The 23,645-nt window shown below is 46.4% G+C and overlaps 1 protein-coding gene across 3 annotated transcripts in view; it reads left to right on the forward strand.

Annotated features, from left to right (window-relative positions):
• The window catches only part of CLIC5 (chloride intracellular channel 5), a 157,753-nt gene extending 134,552 nt beyond the window's left edge, over positions 1-23,201 (forward strand). For all 3 annotated transcript variants that reach the window (XM_047732580.1, XM_047732579.1, XM_047732581.1), the window contains 2 exons: positions 13,105-13,289; positions 20,104-23,201. In XM_047732580.1, the coding sequence (XP_047588536.1) occupies positions 13,105-13,289; positions 20,104-20,271 (353 nt within the window). In that variant the 3' untranslated portion in view covers positions 20,272-23,201. The remainder of the gene's footprint in view (positions 1-13,104; positions 13,290-20,103) is intronic.
• The last annotated feature ends 444 nt before the right edge of the window (positions 23,202-23,645 follow it).

A 23,645-nucleotide genomic window follows, 5' to 3' on the forward strand; every position in this document is an offset into this window, starting at 1 on the left:
GAACGAGTTTGCCTGGCCTGGCCTGGCCTCACATCAAGGCCTGGGGAATAAAGGAACATTAAATGACTCATTTGAACCCTAGTTAAATGCTCTTTCACCCCTGGCTACCGTTACCTCATTCTGTGTACTCGACACCTCTTGTCTTTGTGCAGGCTACACATGGGAGCTAAATATGTTTCTCTCTCTCCACACACGCACATGCACACACACACACACAGCTCTTGTGTGTTCTGATATTTCTAGGTACCAGCCAAGGCCATTCAACAGCTCCTGAAATAAATGGCATGTACCCATTCATTTGAAAACATGTGCTTACATGTGGAGTTGATGAGATGTCGTGATGAGACACGACATGGGCCTCACATCTTCAGTATTAAGCATGATGGTGTTTAGACCACAGAAGGGCAGTCGTGTGTGCGTGAGTCTGTTTATACTCCATCATGTGTATGTGGGTCAGGAGAACTGTAGTTGGTGACACGGGATCTGTGCTTAGAACTCCTCATCTATGATTAGCACATAGCTCTGAGGGAAAATTCTCTCTTGTCTTGACTCTTGGTGGAGAGTGGGTCTGGGCAAAGTAGCATGTAGAATGGGTTTTGCCATTTTGGGGATGACAAGATATGAAATCCAGGTGGTGTCCTGAACCTTCTATCGAAAACATTGAGACACCTCAATAATAAACGCTCTTTGTCAAGTTCAACACTGTCCCGTCCAGGCAGGATGGACCACGGTCTCTCCTTGTCTCACAGGAGAGGTTGGCACATGGAGCGATTGTTCAGAAGACGTGAGGGAGCCATGATGGTCACAGGACAAACCAGGCATTTCTCAGCTTTCAAACTCTTTTGCTACAAACTAAGTAATGGGAATTGAAACCGGGGCTAAATCCAGTCTGGTATTTGGAATTATGTTCTACGACTGGAACTGTCTCTCAGCTGAGAACCTATAATACTTTCATAGCCTCTGTTATAGTAAATGGAGCCTCATGGTGAAAAAAAAAAAGTTTTTTTCTGTACCACATATAAAACCAATCAATAAAACAATTAGAACAGTTTTCTCATGAAGACTGTCAGTGTGGTGGTGGTAGCGGTGTTTGCTTAAGTGGTATTTTTCTTATCATCCTCATTTTTATAAAATGCATTCAAGGAACATTGAACGTAGTGTTAGAGGTGGAATTTCACCAAGAATCAGAAGTGAAGACACAGAAAACCAAATACTTGTGTTCTTCCAGCCAGAAGTCAGAGGTCAGACTATTCTTCTAGAAAGCCCCGGTCAAAGAAGCATTTAATGATCCGTGTCATAGTAAGAAATATATTTCTCTGTGCCCAGAACCCCTCCCATTCCTGAATATTCTAGAGAAGGGGGTTGAACCACATAATTCCTTTGTGTTGAGCTCTGACTCTGATGATCACGTGCCCATTGGTGTTTGCAATGACAATTACCCACGTTTGGCTTCTGTTTGGGGGACCTCAAAGACAGGTTTTATTCAACACTTGGCCCACGTCTGACCCTGGTCTTGGTCTCACCTGTGTCACCTGGCACAGAGATGCCAGGTTGCTGATGACCTATACTTGTTTGGCTCTGATGAACCCCCAGGAGGGCATACCAAGCCAAACAAATGATTTCCCTTCATCCATCCCTGAGAGACCGAATGTTATCATTACACGAAGAAAGGGAACCATTATAGGCCCTTTAATGAAATAAAGCCAGTTGCATAAGCCTATAGAGACTTATAGAATTACATTTTAGGGGCCCTCACTTTTCCTCAAACCCCATTGAAGAGCTCATTCTTTCAACAAACACTTATTCAGTACCAAGCACTGTGCAAGGTGCTAGAATAATAATGGAATAAAGAAATATTGACAATGTCTACGTGAATTGGCAAAGGTTGTGTTTGGCTGCATGTCATAGAAACCTGATTACAGATGCTAAAGCAAATATTGATTATATTTTCCTTAGCAAAAACTTAGGCAGCATTTTACTATGTGCCATGCCCTGTCCTAAGCACCCTTTGTAAATGTTCACTTCTTAATAGGAGTTTGCTTTTCTCACATAACAAGTCCAGAGAGTAGAGAGGTCTGGGTGGTTGTAGTTGCTCAAAGAGTCATGGGTCTAGATCCTTAGAGCATGAACCCTCTGTCTTTAATGTGTGACTTTCATCCTCATGTCACAATACAGATACTCCGCTTCCAGACGTTAAGTCTGAGTTCTAGACAAGGGCAGCTGTGTCTGTCTTTTCTCTCCCAAAAGCCATGAATTTCCATTTCTATCTTATTGGTCATACCAGGCATTTGGTCTTCTCTAGTAAAAGTCTGGGAAGAGAAGCGTTTTTAACTGGGACATTACCACTCTGAGGAAATCTGGGTTCTTTCAGTAACAAAAAAGGCGAGCATGAATATTTGCATATAACTCACTTTCAGCTAAAGGTGATTAAAAAAAAAAAGAGAGAAAATAGCTGATCTAGCCATGCCAAAAAAAGCCATAGTATTTCAAATTCTCCTTTGGGGTTGACCAACTCTGAATCATTTCCCCACGTTGATTTTAAGAAATAGAAGAATAGGGATGCCTGGGTGACTCGGTTGGTTGAGCATCTGACTCTTGGTTTCGGCTGAGGTCATGATCTCAGGGCCCTGGGATGGAGCCCCATGAACGGCTCTGTGCTCAGTGGGGAGTCTTTGAGACTCTCTCCCTCTGCCTCTCTCCCCTTCCCGGCTCTCTCTTTGTCTTTCTCAAATAAATAAATCTTTAAAAAAAAAAAAAAGAAAGAAAGAAATAGAAGTATAAAATTGTACCCTTACGGGTGCCTGGGTGGCTCAGTGGGTTAAGCCTCTGCCTTAAGCTCAGGTCATGATCTCAGGGTCCTGGGATGGAGCCCCGCATGGGGCTCTCTCATCAGCAGGGAGCCTGCTTCCCCCTGTCTCTCTGCCTGCCTCTCTGCCTAGTTGTGATCTCTTTCTGTGTCAAGTACATAAATAAAATCTTTAAAAAAAATTGTACCCTTAATCTGCAACACTCTGACTTCAAACTTTAGAAGATGCAAGCCATGTGATTAAGGCACCCAGCGGAGAGCTTCTCCTCCGAGACCATAATCCATGTGGAGGCAAGTACGGGCACCCAGAGGGCTGCCCTGAGCAAGGGGGGTGGAGGGTCTAATTGTGGCATGTTGGGGGACTTCTGCAAAAGTACCCCTAGACCCCCACCCCTGTGGAACTTACCCCTTAAGGTCGCCGTGTTGCATGACTAGGAGGAACAAGGCTCACTCAGGTGGGACTGTGGTTACGACAGCGGAGTCAGAGTGAAAGGACCAGCTGAATATTCAAGAAAACACTGCCTAACTCATCTGGGGTGACTTCCTCAGGGTAGAGGACAAGTCAAGCATAATATTTATCCAGCAGACTTTTTTCTTGCAACTCTAGGAACTTACTAGCTCTTCTGCATGCTGTTGATGTATTTTCTACATCACGCAGCATCCTGCCTTGCACAGAAGTATGGCTCACTGCGTGGCAGACATAGTTCTAAGCCTCCAAAAGGCATCGTTCATGGCTACCCTACAAGGTGTGCTTTGTGAGGATCTCTGTTTCGCAGAGGAGGAAACTGAGGCACAAGATGTTAAGCAGCCTGCTCAAGCTCATAGGTGGCCAAGCCAGGATCCCCACGCAGGCAGCTAGTCCCATTGTCTGTGCACCTGACCTCTATACAGGATACATTGAAATAATCCATTATTTAAAAGGCATGTGGTGCTGAGTTTTTAAACAAGAGTAGGCGGGTCATTTAGAAAACTGTGATCCAGTCAGTCCATAAACCATGGAAGAACTGCCATCTGTGTTTCCCAAATATACTGCACAATCTCAGCTTCGTTTGGGGAGTCTTCACTCAGCAGCCATGGGAGACCAGGGACACTGAAGCCGGCCCACCCACCGTGGGTGCGGGACAGAGACGCGTTAACAAAGGAAAGCATGGGCAGCCAAGTGAGAGTTCACAGGACAGGCCCAGAACAATGGACACCAGTAATCATTCAGATTTAGAGCTGTGGTGGCCGCGTTCTAAATTTGTCAATGGCTATTATAGAAAAGATGTAGGCATTTGAGGATGAACAGGACAAAATGTGGTTAAATCACTTCAGCCTGAGTGTTTGGTGGGAGTGAGCCCTGAGAAAGAAAGTGTCTAGGTCCAAACTCTGGACAGAGGACGCAGAAAATATCTCCCTTGGCTATGTTCATTCCGGGTGTTTGAACACGAAGACTGAGCCTAGTCTATTGGCTTAAAAATAACCTGTTACAAAGTAACCATAAAAATCTCACAGTTTTCAGCCTGATTCAGTCGGCTACATAAACTACAACCAGCATTAATAGCTCCAGTCAGCATTTATGTCGTTCTTTCTATTAGCACAATGGTTTTTACAACCATTTATGAGTTTCTGGAAAGCCTAATAGAAAACACACATATATGTTTTACACGTTGGCCGTGGAAGATGCCGTTTGCGTCGGGCGAAGACCAGCCAGGCCAGGAGGGGTCGCCGCCGCCCCGCGGCTGAGGTCTGGGCAGGCCTCCCTAACCGGGAACACGGTCTCTGCGGGTTCCCCACCCCGCCTCCCGGCTAGCCACGCCCTCCCTGGCCCCTTTCTGCTACTTGCTCTTTCCACTGCCCGGCTCCAGTCAGAGTCTGTCTTTCTCCGCCTTTCTCTCCTCCTGTCGATGATAAGTTATCACTGGGGGAGCTCACAGGGTACAAGGTGTGTGTATAAGAGGAAGCCTAAATTTGAAGACATACGTGATCATCTTTCTTCTTGAATTCACTGTGGCTTTCAGATTTAGAAAATTATCGGAATCTGGAAGTAGCTATATTATGCATACCTCCCTTCATACTTTAAGAAAAAACATCTTATGAAAGGCATGCCAAGGTTGTCCTAAATTCTTTACCATGCTGGTATGTTAAACACAGCCAAATGATTGCCAAAGATGTGTCTTAAAAAAAAAAAATATATATATATATATATATATATATAGGGGCGCCTGGGTGGCTCAGCGGGTTAAGCCGCTGCCTTCGGCTCAGGTCATGATCTCAGGGTCCTCGGATCAAGTCCTGCATCGGGCTCTCTGCTCGGCGGAGAGCCTGCTTCCTCCTCTCTCTCTGCCTGCCTCTCTGCCTGCTTGTGATCTCTCTCTGTCAAATAAATAAATTAAAAAATCTTTAAAATATATATATATATAATATATATGTGTGTGTACATATATATACACGCATACATATATATTTTTCAATGCATGTGCTTTTACATACACATACATATATGTACAAATATATACACATATATGTATATATAACATCTGCCTATATATAACATATATGTATATGTTCACACACACACACACACACACACACACACACACACACACAGTTTCTTTGTTGTTGGGAGTCATACTTTCCAACATGAGGTAACAGCAGGTTGATCTGTGTTGATTCTACACGATGATCCCCTATTGGGCTTGGGGAAGAAGCTCTACAGAGGATCTGTTTCTTCTTCAAGGAAAAATCCCTGACTACCTTAGAAATATCTCAGTGAAGTATAGACCCATTCACTTGGTGAATCTCTCCACCAAAGCGGGGTAAGGGGTTTCCCACAGTCCACCATAGTTTTAAGACCTGAATCCTACCTTCTTACTGGAAAGAACCATGGGAGTTTGTCATTGAATTCACCCCCCAGTCAAGGCTGAGATCTTTTCTAGAACAAACAAACAATACCCATGGCAGCAAGAGCTACACCATCCTGCCAAGCTCAGCTGAGGCCGCAAGAGGGAACAGTAGGGAACCTGTTGAAGTTGCCATTGCATTTTGCCTTCTCCTAAACCACTGTTTGTCTTCCCACCTTTCCTGTTTTCACCAGTGCCTAGAAACCGAGGCCTGGGAATGGCTTCCCACACGGGAGCCCCTGGGTCTTTCACAGCTGGAGTCCCTCTGACAATGTCCTCTGGCTGGGAGGCCAAGACTAGTGTTCTTGGTCTCATGCCAAAGGTGGACATGAATTCTCCAAACTATCAGACCAAGAAAGTTTGGCACATTCCCATAGCTTGGAGAGAGCAATGCCAAATCCAAAAGAGATGATTTCAGGCAATTTGGGATCGCAAGCATGTTGGAAATGCAAGAGTGCACTCTCTGTTCCGAGCTGTCCAGGATTCTCCTTGCACCTGGGAAGCTCCCGGATGCTCGGAGAAGCTTCACCTCAGACACCCGGCTTCATTCTTTCCTTCCCTCATGTCCTCTTGTAAACTGAAGTTCGACAGCCGTAATTGTCAGAGCTAATTTTCTGTTAAGTCCCTCTGTGTACCAGAGTCCGCAGAAGATGTTTGACAGCAACCCGTGAACCACCGTAACGAGTGCAGGATTTGGCCTCAGATCTCTTGAAAAGCAGAGTGGATGTGCCACTCTGTGACTGTGCCTCTGATCACAAGACCTGTCAGGGAAGCCTAGTGCAGGGCTATGTGACACCCCAACCCAGGATCTCTGTCCCCTTCCCTGTTGATACCTGTGAGGGGTTAACATAACCAGAGGGCCAAGGCACAGGAAGATAGGGTGCACCACACCTGAAACAAAGCTTCGTTCCCATCTTCTACAAACCTGCTGCCATTTCTCCCTCTGTGGTTGAAGGACTGGGCATAGATAATGCTTCGAGTCACAAAAGAACCATGTAGATCAGCTGCCACTTACCTACTGTGTGTTCCAGAAGGGTCACTGTGGGTCTGAGGGTATGAAGCCCAGTTCGCCATCTGCTAATAATTTTGCCTTTACATGGTCAACCATTTGTCCTTATGTAATTCAACTATAGTTGGGCTATATTTTCTGTCTTTAAGGACTTTTGCAACAGAGAAAAGCCACATGACTCCAACTCCTTAAACTTGAGAGATGAATGTAGAGCTTTATGGAAGGTTTCTTATGGGGGAGGGATTTACATTGCCCAGCACAAAACCAAATGTCCCCTCCCCTATCACACCTTAGAACATCTTTGTCTCTCCTTAAAATGGTCCTTGTTATGAGAGCATTTATGTTTCTGTCCACCTGAACTACATCTCCTCTTCTCCGACCTCTATAATTCTCCTGAGCCTTATGGCTGCTCCAGCCTCTTCCTCTTTCTTGGATCTTTGGCCCTTGGGCATCTGTGTAAAGCAATATGTCCTCTCTGTTTCTGGAAGACTTCTTCCTCCAGAAAGATGAGAGAGAGATGATATTACATTCTTCTTATTTGATTTTTTGTTTTTGTTGTTCCCGTCACATTATCATTCATGTTTAAAACTATCAGATGTCAACCAGGTGTGGCCATCTTTGTATTTTCTCTCCAAGACTATGTGATGACCAGAGAAATCTCCATTGTGGCCTCCCTCAAACCACAGTTATGCTTTTTTTTTTTTTTTTTTTTTGGTTATATTGACATGATCTCGAAGGAGATGAAAAGGAAAAGCTTCCTCCAGTCCTCCAGGTATTTGTCAATATTTAGATATTTCTTTCTTCATAGACCACTCATGTGAATTTCTCTCTTTTCATGAGACATTCTACTGTCACACAGACAATGTGACAGCATTGGCCTTGAGTAGAGGCGAATTTAGTATTTGTTGCTGAGAAGTGATGTGAAGGGTCCCCGTAGGCTGTCTACTCAGAGCTAACGCCTTCCAGACCCAATGACGGTCACTGAGAGTGCCAAGAATTCCAGCTAAAATCAAACCATTAGTAGAAGAACACAAATATTTTATTGAATTAGCTGGAAGGTAAGGGATGAGGCGTGGTGTCCTGATAGCCACACTCTTGTTAGGTAAATAAGGGCCTGTGAGAAAGGTCTGTAGCACGGAAGGAAGACTGAAGACTGAGCGGACTCCCCAAGAGCCATGGGTCAGTTCTTAGCACTGAGAGATGGCTTTGCAGAGTAAAAGAAATTTAAGTTTTGGGCTTATTTATTTATTTATTTATTTTCATTTTTATTTATTTTTTAAAAAGATTTTATTTATTTATTTGACAGAGAGTGACAGCAAGAGAGGGAATATAAGCAGGGGGAGTGGGAAAACAGTCCTGGTTTTCTTCCTTATTTGGATAATAAGGCTAATATTTTGAAAATACTTTCTCTTTGTCTTTCTTGAGTACATGATTCTGATCTGTCCTAAGCATCCATCAGCCCCATGACAGGTAAGAATTCTGTAGAAGGAATTCTAACAAAGCAAAAAGAGCATTCACTATTTAGTTGCTGATTCAAAGTAGCATTTTCAACAAGAGAGTTAGCCTTACAGGCCAAGCTATTGTCTTAAAATGCTCTAAATTCCTTTATCTCTCAGTTTTAGCACATCAAGAACCATGCCTAGAGGACTCAGCTCATAGAGAAGAAATAGCCTTTAGGTCTGTGCTGTGCTTAGCCTGGGCCAGGGAGGCTTGCTGGTCTATGGTTGATGGACTATTTGACCTAGGGAAATAAAAAGGAAAGTGTACCCCTCCTGGCCCAAGGGACTTGGGGATGAAGGAGAAGAGACAGGTAGAAGGGTCAGGGAAACAGAGATGAATCTGGGAAACCCCCTGTGGCCCTTTGCTTAGGTATCTTTCCAGGGCTTTGGAGGGAGCCAAACAGCCTACCTCTGACCACTACCCTAGGGTCAACACCCCTGTGCTTACTCTGGAAGGAAGTGGAAGTTTTCCTGAGAAGAAGTAACTGAGAAGAGACATAGGACCCGTGGAAGCTTCCCAAAGCCTTCCACCCACTAGATCTCAGTACCCTTATCTCCCCAAAGCCGTGAGGTCACAGCAATCCCCCCTTCCCATTTACTCAGTGAGAAGAGCAGAGGAGATGGAGACTTTATGAGAAACTGAGCATTTTTATGCAAAAGCGACCAAGAATTCTCTAGAGGACTATTTATGACATCAGACTAAGTTGTAATCCAGAACTGACTAAAATAAAGTTGTCTTTCTCCCATCACCCAGGGGTTGGGGCTCATAAGGAAGACAACAGCAGTTAAAAACAGAACCAGTGTACATCCGGGGAACTGTTAGCTTGCCCATGCATCTGTGCCCTGAAAAAGTCCAAGACTCAATGTCTTTATCTGTTAAATGGATATAAATAATAATTCCCATCTCAGTAACTTCACTGTGTACTTAAATGATAGGTTGTGTAAACATCCCCAGTCTACTTGAGAAATTCAGTTAGTATATTTCTTGCTGGTGCTGGATCTGAGCATGTGAGAGACACAGTGGGACGGAAGGTCCTTGGCCTGGGGCCAGCTCCCCATAGCCACGATTGTCTTCTCCATGGGAGAGTTGAAGAGATGCCCGTCCAGGCTGCAGCTGGTGGTCGGAGGTGGCCCCCTGGTTCTTACCTCTCTCTCTCTGCAAGTTCACGTGCCAGAGAGAAAACACACGTGAGGAGCTGAGGTGCGGGACCCTGGGCCCACAGAGCTGCTCCTGTCCTTCCAAAGAGCGCCTTTGACATCTGTTCCGCTCTGTGTGAATTCTGAGCCCCAGAGAGTCTGTGTGGCTGCTTGCTGAGACCCCTGCTGCACAAAGAATGCCAGCAAAGCAGGGCTGAGCCGTGCTTGCAAGAGCTTGTTGGAGGCTGAGCCAGAGTCTTGGCTCTCTAGTCCTCATTCAGCCTCCATGCCCTGGTAAGAGTATATTATTTTCTTAGCTCAAATTGCCGTTTCCAAGTCATTATTTCTCTACGACGAGAAAACAATATTGGTTCTTATGTAATATCAGCCTCAATGAATCTGGAAGTGATCATGGAATGGGTGGATTTTTTTTCCTCCTTAAAAAGGAGAAAAATAAATTTGAGATTGTTTGCATATGGCTGAGAATATTTATGAACTATTCCCCTTGTTTCCTCATCACATATTTTACCCGGTGCATTTGTGTGTGGTACAGAATAAATCTTCACGGGAAGGGTGGGTGGAGAGAGGGGCAGGAAGCAGTTAAAGGACAGAGGGAGCCGTCAAGGGCCTGGGGCGTTGCTGCTCCTGGCTCTTAGGGTCCTCTGGCCTCAGGCTTGCTGGGGTCTGAGGGTTACCGTATCCTGCTGCTCAGAGGAAATCTTCAGGAGGGAAGGTTTCAAATGTGAAAACTGAGGGGATTAACATCTCCTTGTCCCTCTGGTTTCTTTCACAACCTCCTCACTCTTACCAGAGCAGAAAGTTCAACACTAGTGATTTTGTGACCTGGGTGCTGTCGGCCAAAAGAGATAATTAAATTCTATGCATGCCAGATCGAACCAGGGTCAGAGGAAGAAGTTGGCAGGTAGGAAGGAAAAGAACTGGCAGAGGACGTGTTGGTGCTGGCATCTGCTAGTCGAGAAGAATGGCCGTGTGTTAGCACAGACGTGTTGTGTCTGTCCTCTCTCCCCAACCCCCACCCCCACCATGGCCATGTCTCTCACACAGCGCATCACCAAGAATGATCCAGACAGAGCATAAGGGACAGGGGTGTGGCTGGACGTTAGATCAGGATGGGAGGCAAGGCTCTGGGCTGTTGATTATCCTCTCTGGAGAGTGGGCCTCAGAACTGGAGCATCTGAGAACCATTCAATGCTGCCCCGTGGGTTTTTGAGGAATATAACTGATGGAGAGTATGGGGTCAGGGACAGAGAGCAGACAGCTGTCACATTTGGTCCTGCAGTAGCAAAAGCAATCATAAAGACATCTTAATATGGGGCAGGCATGGTAGGAGGTACTTTTCCCTGCATAATCTGAATCAGGCCTAACCGTGGCCTCAGGAAGATTAGGATCTTCATCTCACAGTTGAGATGAGAAAACTGAAACCCAGTGACATTAAGGAGCTTGCCCAACGTCACACTTCATTGTAAGTTCCAGGATCAGGGACGTTCCCAAGATTTGTGGGGTCTGAAGCCAATAGAATAAATATAAATAGGGACTTTAAAAAAATCTAGTTCAAGGCTTAGGAAGGGGCCCATGGGATGAAGGAAACAAAGCTCAGACTTGAGCAGTGTCACAACAAATCCATCCTGGGCAGGGTTGAAATTTAAGCACACACTCTGCTCCAGGCCATTCAGCCCCTCCCCCTGCTGCCTCTCCTCCTCTTCTCTCTACCAACTACTTGCTTCACATTCCTGATCAAAAATGCACAGACTCCAGCAATGATGGTGATACACAGAGGACATCCTCAGCACACACCCCCTTGGTATGTCGCATGGATGTCATAGCTATGGTGTACGGTGACAGCCATGCCCACTGCCACACTTTATCCTTGCACCTCAAGAGCTCAAGGAGACATAGTTGAGATGTATCCAGAACTGTCCTCCCAAGGAACTCCAGTTGCTCTTCTAGGCCTCTTACCAAATGTCATGATCATTCCCGCACTGGGGGACTTGGGCACAGACTCACGCAATGGCCTGCTCGGGTCTCCAGCGGGCATTTTGTAATTACAAGCAGCAATATTTCATTTCCCTTCATCATCCGTCTCTGTCCCTTGGATTGATATCTGTTGGTCTGATTTCAACAGTCACTCTATTTGATTTTTCCTTTCTCCATTATAATCAAGATTTTGTCATAAGCGCCATAACTGTAAGCAGTGGAGGGATTGAAGGAAGCAAAGAAACCCAATATAGATCACAAGCGCTTTGGTGGGGGTGGGAGTGGGGAGCATAATAACCATTGTCCCGCACCCGCCTCTACCATTGTCCTTGAGGCTTGCAATCCCGTCCTAGTCTAGACAATTACTAAGAAGAATACGAGCATTTTTCCCAGCCCTGTTCCCTCTCTTCTCCCAAACGGGAAACTCAAAGCAGATGATGAAGTACAAGTTCAAATGCCACACCAGGGAGAAGGAAGTATTGAGAAACTGCGTCCAACCTCCAGCCTGTTTTCAAACATTCCAGTAAGTGTTCAATTGATTTATCTTGGGCTGGTGTTGTTTCATTGTCTCAAACAAAGGCCTTCTATGAAAAGACCAACTTGGGTTATGGGAGAAGGCTAACAGAAGGCACATTTGGGAAAAAGTAAGTAAGAGTCCCATCCTCCGGGCTTTTCCCGCAGGGGCAGCATCCCTCTTTCATCTGCCAGAATTAACATCAGGACTGATGCCTATTACCTCCGCATCATACTCTACACCAGAGTCTGGGGAAAAGAAAACAAAAAAACCCAGCCTTGGGGATGGGCTGATGATACAGGTGCAGTGGCCGGGGACCCGACCTGCCATCTCCTCCATCGGTGTCTTTGGAGCTCGGGTGGTCAGGGTTCTGTGTCTGGAATTGACTGTGAGATTTTCGACAGATTGGTTCCAAGTGACGGATTGGTTCTACTCTTGCATCTAAATGAATTATGGATGGGAAATTATTGGGGCAAGACTGTAAAAGTCGTCTGCCACATTGTCATCCTTTGGATGTGCATTCTGTGAACTATGTCCATGACTGGTTTCCATGCATCTGTGTCGGTACATTCATGGTGGAGCTCTCTGCCTGGTGGGCCGGCCCTTCCATTTTGGACATCTCCGATGTTTAGAACAACCTTCTTCAGATTACACGAAGTATTACCCTTCTGGTATCCATTGGCCCTGTAAGGGCAACACGAAGCAGGGAGGCTTACTTTGCTATGTTGTGTCTTCCTGGAAGCCTTGTCCCCTCCCCTTCTTATGCTGGTCGGTTGGTGCTTCCATAGTTAATGCTCCCACAAAGTCTGGCACTTATCTCTGTCCTAGGATTTCTAAGCAATTATTTACTAAGTGAATAGCCCTTTCTTTCTGCATTATTATGGGGGTTAATTGTGGAATATTGGCAAAATATTGAGAAGCAAAATAGAAAACGAAAATTGACTCTTATTGTATCTATTGGAGATAAGTACTCTAAAAACTTTGCTATGTATCCTAATGGTTGCATTCCTATATTTATGGTTTTTTTATTTTAAAGGATTAGTTAGTGTTTACTGTTTGGTTAAGGTTTGCCTTTTCCAGACCACTTGACATTCTTCTGCTGCATTGTATTAGTGGCTTGCAGGTGTTCTACAGTGTGTGGGAACTGGCTGTGTGATGGGGGGCACAGAATTCAGGCTAGGCTCCTTTACTCTGAAGACCACTAGTTGTTTCCAGCGGCAGGAAGGTTGACTGAGGAGTCTTCTTCTGCTGTTTCATGCCAGCCCTTGAGAGAGGCCTGACCAAGGCACTGAAGAAACTGGACGATTACCTGAACAACCCTCTCCCAGAGGAGATCGACGCCAACACTTGTGGAGACGAAGACAAGAGGTCCCGACGCAAATTCCTAGATGGAGATGAACTGACCCTGGCCGACTGCAATCTGTTGCCCAAACTCCATGTGGTCAAGGTAAGACAGCTCTGTCTGCAGGTTGCTTGCCATATCCAACTCCATCAGAGGTCCACATCACCTGCATGGATGAGTCAAGGACAGTGCCACCTGCTGGTCCAGAGCCTGGGCTCTGAAGTCACAGGAATAGGAATCCAAAGTCAGCCTCCACTGCTTGCTGGCTGTATAGACTCTCCCGGCTTCCATAAAATAGGCATGTATTACTTACTTCTTAGTCTTAGTTTTACTTCTTGGCTGGGAGAAGAAATACGGCATGACAGTGCCTGGCATATTATAAAGGCTCAATACATAGTAGTTGCTATTGTCGTAGCCCGTGTGGTTACACATACATTTATATGTGTATGCATATGTTTATAGATAGATATATAGAGCGCCTCCTCCTTGCCTCTGCCTCAAAGCTTTCCACTGGCCATACCCCCACATTTCTGTGAGGTTGCTTCATATGCAAGCCTTCTCATTCCCTCTAGTAACTCCCTGGGGCAGGCGTGTATCCTCTTCCTCATCTATCAGTTGAAGAGGTGGAGGCTGCAAGAAAGTGATGTCATTTTCTTGCCATGGTTGTCCTCCCTGATCAATGTTGACATGCAATGTAATCCTGTCCTACAAGAATTCTAGGATCTGAGAGTTGGAAAGAAGGGAATTCCAAGGTCTACCTAAACTGTCCCCCACCTGCAATGGACCACTTTCTGCATGTCTGTGACAGATTTCCATGTAGCTGTCGCTGCACGCTCCCTGCCGATTGAGTCAACCCTATCATTTTGGATGACTCTGATCGTTAAAACATCCTTCCTTTTTTTTTTTTTTTTTAAAGGAGGTGGCAAGGAGAGGGGAGGGGAGAGATAGACTCTCAAGCAGGCTCCATGCCCAGTGTGCAGCCTGATGTAGGGCTCCGTCTTACAAACTGTAGGTCATGACATGAGCTGAAATCAAGAGTCGGATGCTTAACCCACTGAGCCACCCAGATGGCTCTAAAAACATCCTTTCTTATATTGAGCCAAACAGCTTCCCTTCTTCCCTTTGTTCTCTGGAGCAGCATAGAACAGGGCTGCTCTGTTTCACCCCATTCAAAGACAACAGTCGTGCCCTGATGTTCATTCTCTAAACTATTGCTTCTTCTTACATCCTTTCCTGGCCCTCACCAGCCTAGAGAAACACACAGTAGGACCATATCACTAGACTGTTCTAGTATATACTTTTATACACACTTCTATGTCTCAGTCAGACATATGACTGATTATATTATATCCTATGTCTCAGTCAGACAGCAAGCTCTGTGGAGACAGTGGCTTCTCCAAGCACGATGGTGGGCACAAGGTAGCCCTTTCATAAATATTCATTGATTGACCATTCAGTCACCTCACTTGTGTCTTTATCATACCATTTTACTTCTGCCCTTCACTAAGAAGAATCATATTCAATCATTCATCAGCTGGATATCTGCCTATCGTTTTCCTGCTGAAGTCCTGAGCTAGAAATGTGGGCTTCCCTCTAATCAGAGCACAACCAGCTTGAATTGAAATCTGACCTGTGCAAGCCCCAATGTTCCTGCAGGACTTGGTCGGAGCTGGAGATTGGGCGGGAATCACTCGGGCCATTACTGATGGGCTGGGAAAATGCAGTCTGTTAATATGAAGACACTTTGGGTCCAGCGCCAAGTCAATGGTTACTTGTAAGTCCAGCCAAGCTCCATGTTTCTGAAGTTCTTAATGACTGCATGCCCCACCACACCCCCGGAAACATCTTTTATTCTCTTCCCGAGGAACGAGTGGCACCATCAGGGGTGGTATAATTCTAGTTCAGTCACAGTGTGTCAGTGTGACGTATTGGAAAGATCCCCATTCAGAAAGTCACGAGACCCACGTCCTGGCTGGGTATCTGCCACCCACCAACAGCATGAGCTGGGGCAAGCCACTGACTCTTTCTGGAATTCATTTTTCTCATGCTTAAATGAAGAGACATGAAGTATAGTCCTTCTAGCTTCTTTCTTCTCTCTTCCTTTCCTCCTTCTTTCTTCTGTCTTACTTAAACTTATACTGACTACCCACTCAAGAATTTCCTGTTGAATAAGGTAAACAAATGGACCCCCCAAGGCCCTGTGCTTCATCCCCTGGCTCCTCCAGTCCCCCCCCCCCCAGCCCTAAACAACCACGCTCTGCCCATGTCCTTAGATGGAGTTCAGTGAGTTCCTCACTTGGAGGAGCTGGGGATCAGAGGGAGGATGGCCTGTGAGGGGACAAAGGCCCGGCCTTGCCTTCTGTCTCCTTGGATTTCTGCTGATCCAACTTATCAGATCCTAGAGACCTGGCAAACCCCCGTCCTGCAGAAAGAGTGAAAGGAGAGCCAAGTCAGGCCTCCAGTTTGGCTCCTGAGGCCAAAACCTAATCTGGGCTGTGGGAGCTAACTGTTTTCATATGAAAGAGCAAATTCAGACCATGAACATGGACGTTCCTGTGAACGTCAGAGCCCCTGTGCTCATTCTTGCCCGCACTCTCTCTCGCATTCTCGCGCTCTCTGCCTCTCTTGCCTGCTCTCATTCAGGTTCATCTTCATTCTCCCTGAGAGCCTGATTTGAACTCTCACTGTCTGGCTCCCTTCTAGTCCTCATCCCCTCAAAGCAAGCCAACATGTGAGGAAAGAACCAGAGACGTGGCCAAAGCTCAGGGTGTGCAGATCCGGGCAGGGAGGGGAATGGCAGGCCTTCTGGAGGGGCCCCTGGGACCTGTGCCTAGCACAGGGACCCGCTTTAGCCCCTGAAGCAAACAGCAAAGGAGACATAAGCACAAGTATATACCCATACATCGCCCTTCTGCTGTTTTAAATCTCACAGTGCATCCTTTAAAGAGGGAAACAAATCCCAGCATGGAGAGACTTGAGGCCGTTCCATCTGTCTGTTTGTGACCCGCTCCTCCTGCATGGTCTTGCTCCTTAGCCATGACAGCTTCTTCTCAAAGGCTCTTGGACAAACCCAAGGGACCCTCACCCTGCAGTGAACAGTGGGAGGGGTCAAGGAGGACTGGCAATGGGTGTTGTCTCCAGCATTTGGTCATGGCCAGTGCTCTGCCAGAGACTCACATGCCATCCCCTTTGCCTCTTAGTCACACCTAAGCTGGACAACGTTGTGAGGATGGCTTTTTGGTGACCAGCCCGAACCAGTTCTCTTAACAGAGAGAATTTAATAGAAAGAAGCAGTAAGTACTGAAGAACTAGGAAGGCAAAATATACCATAAGGTTCTACTTGAGTGAGGCGGCTGCGACCGTAGGGCAGGGGAGGCAAACGGAAGAGATCGGAATGATCTAAACGTGGAAACTTCGATGAGGGGTCCTTGCCAAGTCAACCTTGGACCTCTGAGGTGGGGCATGCTGAGCTGTTGCTGGGAGCTAATTTGAGGGGATGACCCCCATCCCCTGCTGTGGGGTCACTGTTGTGTGCTGGCCTCTCTCAGCTAGGGTGAGGACACTGGTTCCACTAATGGTGGCAGAAGGAGAAAACTGGACTCAGCTGTTGCTACTGAGGCAAAGGAGAGTCTGATGGGAACAGGATGGCCAGGACAGAAAGGGGCGGCCCTTCTCCCTCCTCCAGCTTTGCAGACTCTCTCTCTAGCGCCCCCTCTTGGCAGTGCCTAATGGGAAGTCCCTGGCCGAACAGCTGTGATTTGCAGATTCCCCGCCCACGTGTCCCAGCGTCCCAAAGAAACAGATACGAGGGTGGTTTGGAGATAAGCAACGACCGCTGGATAAGCGGCGCACACAAGGGATTCCGAGTACAGCCCTACCTTTCTTATTGGTGCAGGGCTGGGCGGCCACGTAGAGAGAGAGACGAAGGACTGTCATGGGAACATCAGGCCCAGCGGAAGGTGTAGAGGCAATGATATTGTAATATAATGTAATGATATTGATATTATAATAGCGTCCCTTGGTGACAGATGGGAGCCACACGGCTGATGAGCACAGCCGAGCATATAGACCTGTCCAATCACTATGTGTGCACCTGAAACTGACGTGACATTAGGTGTCAACTATCCCCAAATAAAATGAGGAAAGCAAGGACTGTAATAAACATTAGTGATTACTCAAAAGATACCGGTTGAATTAATTCATTTCCCGTGTCATCTTGTGGAACCCACTTAGGCACTTGGCAGGTTCAGTCTGCTCGTTGTTAAGGATCTTCAGGCTTTAAAATTAGGTGAGTTTCTTACATTTGACTCTAGATGCACTTTGATTTAGGACACCTGAAGATAGTAAAGATGCAATACAGCCGTTTATTGAATCCTTACTTATCTAACTTCTCTTGCCTTACTTTCCTCATCTCTATAATGGGAATACAATACACTCTTCCTTATGGAGTTATTTGGAAGTTTAAGAGGATTGCACAGTGCTCAGAACAGCCTGGAGCAGAGCACATAGTAAATCAATGCTTGTTAGTGTCACTACTCTTATAAACAGTGCTACTGAGGGGCACCTGGGTGGCTCAGTCAGTTAAGCATCTGCCTTCAGCTCATGTCATGATCCCAGGGTCCTGGGATGGAGTCATGCATTGTCACTGGGGTTCCCTACTCAGCGGGGAGCCTGCTTTTCCCCCTTCAACCCCCCTCCCCTGGCTGTTCTCTCTCTCTTGCTCGCTCTTTTTCTCTCACTCAAGTAAATAAAATCGTAAAAAAAAAAAATTTACAAAAGCCTTAGTGTTGAGCAGGCAGTATAGAAATGAAGAAGCTGAGTTTCTGCCCTTATACTGCTCACAAGCTAGGGAAGAGAGAGAGAGAGGATACTAAAATAGTAATTGCAATTCATAATAGAATAGAGCTGACTATTGGGACAGAATTTCCAAACTGATGCAGGAGAATGGAGGGGGAAAATGCATGCTCCTTGGGAATGTGGTCAAACCGATGAGGCTGAGCTTTTCACACAATAGGGTCATCATTGTGTTCACTCAGCACAGCTTTCCAGGGAACCCTGACCATCACTGGCACCAAAATGAAGATGAAAGCCCAGCGTAGCTGAACTCCGGGATTCTCTGAGTGGGAGGATCCCAGGGCCAGCAGTCTGAAGACCTCTCTAAAAAGAAAACAAGGAAAGGAGGCAGAAGTCAGGGACACCTGTGTGGCTCAGTTGGTTAAGCCGCAGCCTTTGATTCGGGGCATGATCCCAGGATCCTCTCGCTCAGCGGGGAGCCTGCTTCTCTCTCTGCCTCTGCCTGACACTCTTCCTTCTTGTGCTCCCTTTCTCTTTCTGATAAATAAATAAAATCTTAAAAAAAAAAAAGTCAGAAGTCAGTGCCTTAGGAGAGAGATTACTCTTTGCTATTCCCACCCCTGCCCCTAGAGGCCTAGAAGCAAGAGGAGCTGATGTGCAGACCCCAATGTACAGTTACAATAAAGGAGCCCCGTTAAAAAATACTCAGAATTTCCAGCCAGTGACAGCAGAGCCTGGAACCAAACATAAGCCCTTCTGAGTTTGAGGCCCCATGTAAAGACAAAGCTCACCCTCTCTGCATGCAAATGGGCAAAAGATGGGTCTCAGGGAATTATAATAGGAGATAATGTTTCTTGAGCACTCAGGATGAGCCAGCCATCCCTCTAAGCATTTTGTGTGTATTAATTTTATGTGTATTAATCTGTTCCTCCAAGGTAGGTCTTATTATGACCTTCATTTTAAAGATAAAGAAATTGGGGCTCAAGGAGGCTAAGTAGCTAGCTAGTCCAAGGTCACGCAGCTGCTAAGTGGTGGAGTAAAATGGCAGATTCAGTCCATGGGGCTCTAGAGGCCATGTTCTTAACTGCTATGCTACTGTTTCAGCACAAACAGCACCTCCCCAGAACGCCCAGCCATAGCCCCCACGTGTGCAAACTATGAAGAGAAGTCACGATTTGTTCACTCCCGCAGCGTACATGGAACCAGCATGTACATTCCAACATCTAACTTCCTTTTTATGCTTTTTGTTCTCCCCTATGAATAAGGGTGCTTAGGTAAAAAAAAGTGGATGAGGAGATAAAATTTATAATTCTATCAGTCAGCCATAACCACTGGTAACATATCGGTATAGATACTTCTAGTCTCTGCGCATATTTCTCCAAATGCATTATACTGCACTTTAAAAAAATCTATTTATTACTTTTTTGCACTGTACTTGAAACTTAGCAATCTTTTTTTAAAATGATTTTCCTTATTTATTTGAGATAGAATTTGATAGATTTATTTGAGCAGAGGGCGGAGGATGACTCCCGGCAGGGACCCCAATGGGCCGCTGGATCCCAGGACCCTGGGACCATGACCTGAGCCGAAGGCAGATGCTTAACCCACTGAGCCACCCAGGCATCCACTTAGTGATCTAAAAGAGTCTTCCAGATGGCTGAAACTTCCTTTGCAGCATCATTTCTAAAGGCTCTCCAGCACGGCATTGTATTTACCTATGATAATGCATTAATTCATGTACCTATTGCTGGACATTTCTTTTCTCTGTCATTTTTTCCACTCTTGCATTTTTTACTCTTGATCCCATGATCACAGATAGGTAGCTAATCTTTCTGATGATTTCCCAAGGAAAGTCCCTCAAACAAGAATGAGTAGGTCAAAGGGAAAATTATATTTACTTATGAAATAAATAAGATTAGAGAAGATGGAAAGAAGGCAGTTCTGCCTGCCACCTTGCATGATACACATTTTGCTGCGGGGTGGTGGGGCGTGATGCACGCAGGTTCTCTACCCCCCACCCCCACCCCCCGCCCCCCCGAATGCACACCAGGTCCCACCACTAACTCCTTCTCCCGGGTTTGTCTCCTGCCTTCACGCCATCTCGGTCCTGCTGTCTGTATTGTAGATTGTGGCCAAGAAGTACCGGAACTATGACTTCCCGGCCGAGATGACGGGCCTGTGGCGGTACCTGAAGAACGCCTATGCGCGGGATGAGTTCACCAACACCTGCGCTGCTGACCAGGAGATCGAGTCTGCCTATGCCGACGTCGCCAAGCGCCTCAGCCGGTCCTGAGCTCGGCCGCCTCGCCCTGCCACTGGTAGCACAAGGACTCCGCTTCTCCCAAACCAACTCCAGCCTCACTGACTCCCCTTCCGCATTGCCTCGGGAAACATCGTTTGGTCGCCGGCCACCTCTTGCTGGCCCCATGGACTCTAGCCAGCTATCTCTTAGGAAGGTCCCAGCCTACCCCATCTGATCCCGCCAGCATCTGCAGGCGGCAGTGATAGACACCCTCAAGCTCTCAGCCTTTGGGCCTGCTCCGGCTTTCAGTGTGTTTGGGGTCAGCCCTGGAGAACCTGCCTAGGGGACTGTCCCTGGCCTCTCTGCCAATACCAGATTCGCTGCTTGGCTGCAGTAGCAACATGCAACCCTGTGTCTCCTTCCCCCTCCTTGTTGGCAACTCCTTGGCCAAGGACAGATGCCATCAAAGATCTTACTAGAAAGAGAGCCACCCCATTTGGGGGAGACAGAGAGAGTGAAAGGAGGACAGGCAGGCTGTGGATTGGGCGGCTGGCACACACACCTTCAGTCCCTCTCTGCTTTCTGACGCTCCGGTCACACAGGGCACTGAGGACCAGACTGTAACACCATTTCAGACTGTCTCTGTAGGCTGCAGGGTGAGAAGGTCATGATGCTCTCATGTATCTGGGGGACACCCACCTCTGTGCTATGCTGTCCAGGCCTTTTGAGAAAGCGAAGTTGGCATGCAGTCGCAAACCAGGGTGTCTGGGAAGGAGAGGGGGAACAGTGTCGATGCCAAAAGGCCCACGGGGTCTATTAGCCATGGGTTTGCTTGCTTAGCGGTAGTTTTGTTGGAGGTGACATGCCCAGGTTTGACAGATCCACGAGTGAATTTCATTCTGTGAGAAAGCAGAGGGAAGGTGGGGGGCAGGGGGCGGGGGGGCGGGTGAAGATAGAGAAGTTCTTTATGAGGCTCAAGGTTCCCTGGGAATCTTTCACACAGGTCTTCTTTCTCATGATCTCACAAATTCTTGAACTGCTGATGTCATGTCACTACCAACCAAGAATTGGCCAAAACTGACTTTCCAGTCTCTTCAAGTGGTTCCCAAATGTGGGTCTGCCAGCCCGGTGGGGCTCCTGGCTGAGCTGGCTACAGCCTCTGATGGGTAAGAGATGGCATGATCATGGAACACCTTAGGAAGAAAGTCCATGGGCCTTTCTGACTGGGAAACCATGTGGCTTGAACTTGAAGAAAAGTAGATGCCCCTGCTGTCTGACTCACCTGCCAGATGAAAAAGGAACTTTTTAAAGCTAATATTTCTCTCCTCAGTTGCTTTCCTTCAGTTTTACCTCCTTCAAAGCTCATCTGGCTTGAGCCTAGGGAACCTGTGCAGAGGGAACTAAGAAAAATGAGTTAATCATCAGCCCTCTGTCCTAGTGGTGGCCTGTGAGAACAACCAGACATCATAGACCGTCACCTTCAGCAGCTCTCCCATCCGGGTTGCTGAGGTTCCCGAGTGCCAAAAAGCCCCGGGACATGGCTTGTTGCTCAGGAATGTCAGGCAACAACGGTTCTTCCATAGAAACATTGGCACATCGTTGGCCCAGCCACCCCCAGACAGAACTTTGTCTTCAGGGATCTCTGAAGAGATCACGTGGCCATGATCTTAGCAGAGGGGAGGAAGCAAGAGCCCCTTGAGCCCAGTGAGGAAGAGGAAATTTCTCAGTAGGATGTTTTATTAGCCTGAGAGCTTTGCAAGGGCAAGAGGCATTGATTCATTCCTTCCTCTAAAGAAACCTTCCCAGGGATTCCCTGGGAATGGAGTCCCTAGACATGTTTCAAAAAGAACATGGTGAGGAAACAGTTCTTTTTACTGTAGGGAAAAGCCCCAAACTGGCCTCTTGGGAGATGAAGTCTGGAATGATCCCAGAGGACTTTTAATTAGTGTAAATCCTGTTGTCCTCAGAAACCCTGACCTGACTTTAGCAACACAGTCACAGTGACCTAAGAGGCAGTTTACTTTCCAGAGACCCGCGGTGGTGCTGTTCTAGAAGCACAGCGGTGTAGCAAAGGCAGTGGGACAGAAAACAGGCTTCCAGATGGCACAGCTCCCGGCTAGGGGTTGTCTGATACTAATGACTGATTTGAGAGTCAGAATTCAGCCATGGGCTGGTCTTAAAGTCTTTAAAAACAAAGAAGCCAAACTGAATCAATATTGTTTCTAGATGTTCCTTCTGTGGTTTACTTAGTTTTGCATAAATAACGATATTAAGGCACCAGTGGGGGGAGGCAGTTAAATGATCAGTTATAACCACGGAAAACGGGGGACGGAGTTAGAGATGGAAAGCACTTTTGAGTACTTAATTCAAGAATATCTTTTGATTTCAATTTAAGATTATGACATAATACAACCGACTCTTGACTGAAAGCTTTAATGTCTTATGACCAGATTTAGCAGAATATTTAAACAATAATATTACCTTCTGATTATTTTTCCCAAAAGAGATTTTCTTCTCTAGATCCTTCAGCCTCCCTGGGTTTTGGCCACAACCCTGTCACATATACAGCAAATCATCTTCAGGCCTCAGTATGATGAGGTCCTTAAGCGACTCCAGAACCTGCTCAGAGAGTCCTGAAGGTTTGGTCTTCATCCAGAGTAACCCTATCTTTGGTCGTGAATGAGTGTTGATCCCTCAGAAAGCATTTCAGTGGCATTAGAAAGGGTTTGGGTTGAGATCTTATTTTATTTTGGTTTTATTTTTCTCCTTTGACTTTCATGTCACTCTTTTATTTTATTTTTGTGGAATAGCATAGTGGGAGGCAAAGGCAGAAAGAAGAATCAAACTCAGAATGACTGTGTTGAATTTACCCATCTATCAGATTGGGCTACCTCTCAGGTTGGCCCTGAGAAGGTATTGGGTAAGATTTTAATAACCTTATGTGATGAGCTGGATAATAAAAGCTTGAGTGTTCTAGAGCATGGTCCTTGTATTGTGTGTCTTTATCTCCCGATGATGGAAGTCAAATGCCTGACAGCTCAGAATCATAGGCGACGAACTCCTAAAAATCCACTTTTATTTAGCTGCACAATCTCAGACTGGTTTCAGCTTCCCAGAAAATGCCAGTCTCTAGTGTTCACATCTCCTGCTGGGTGGCACCAGCAAGGATCTTGGTCTTTTCATTAGAAAAAGCCTTCTCCAAGAGTGATGTTTTCTCAGCTGCATTTTCCAGCACGTGTCAATGAAATGGCAGAAGTTCTTCACAGCACCCATGACTACTGGTCATTCTGTACAAAGACAACACCAAGCATCTTCGCATTGTTGCAGGATGGATCGAGCCTGGAATTGACCCTGAAGATCTCAGAATCCCAGGAATCAGTAAGGTTTAGACAAATAGAATTAAAGTTGGGGTGGGGGCGGAGAGT

The sequence above is a fragment of the Lutra lutra genome, chromosome 6 (genome assembly GCF_902655055.1).
Source record: "Lutra lutra chromosome 6, mLutLut1.2, whole genome shotgun sequence".
Lineage (NCBI taxonomy): Eukaryota > Metazoa > Chordata > Mammalia > Carnivora > Mustelidae > Lutra > Lutra lutra.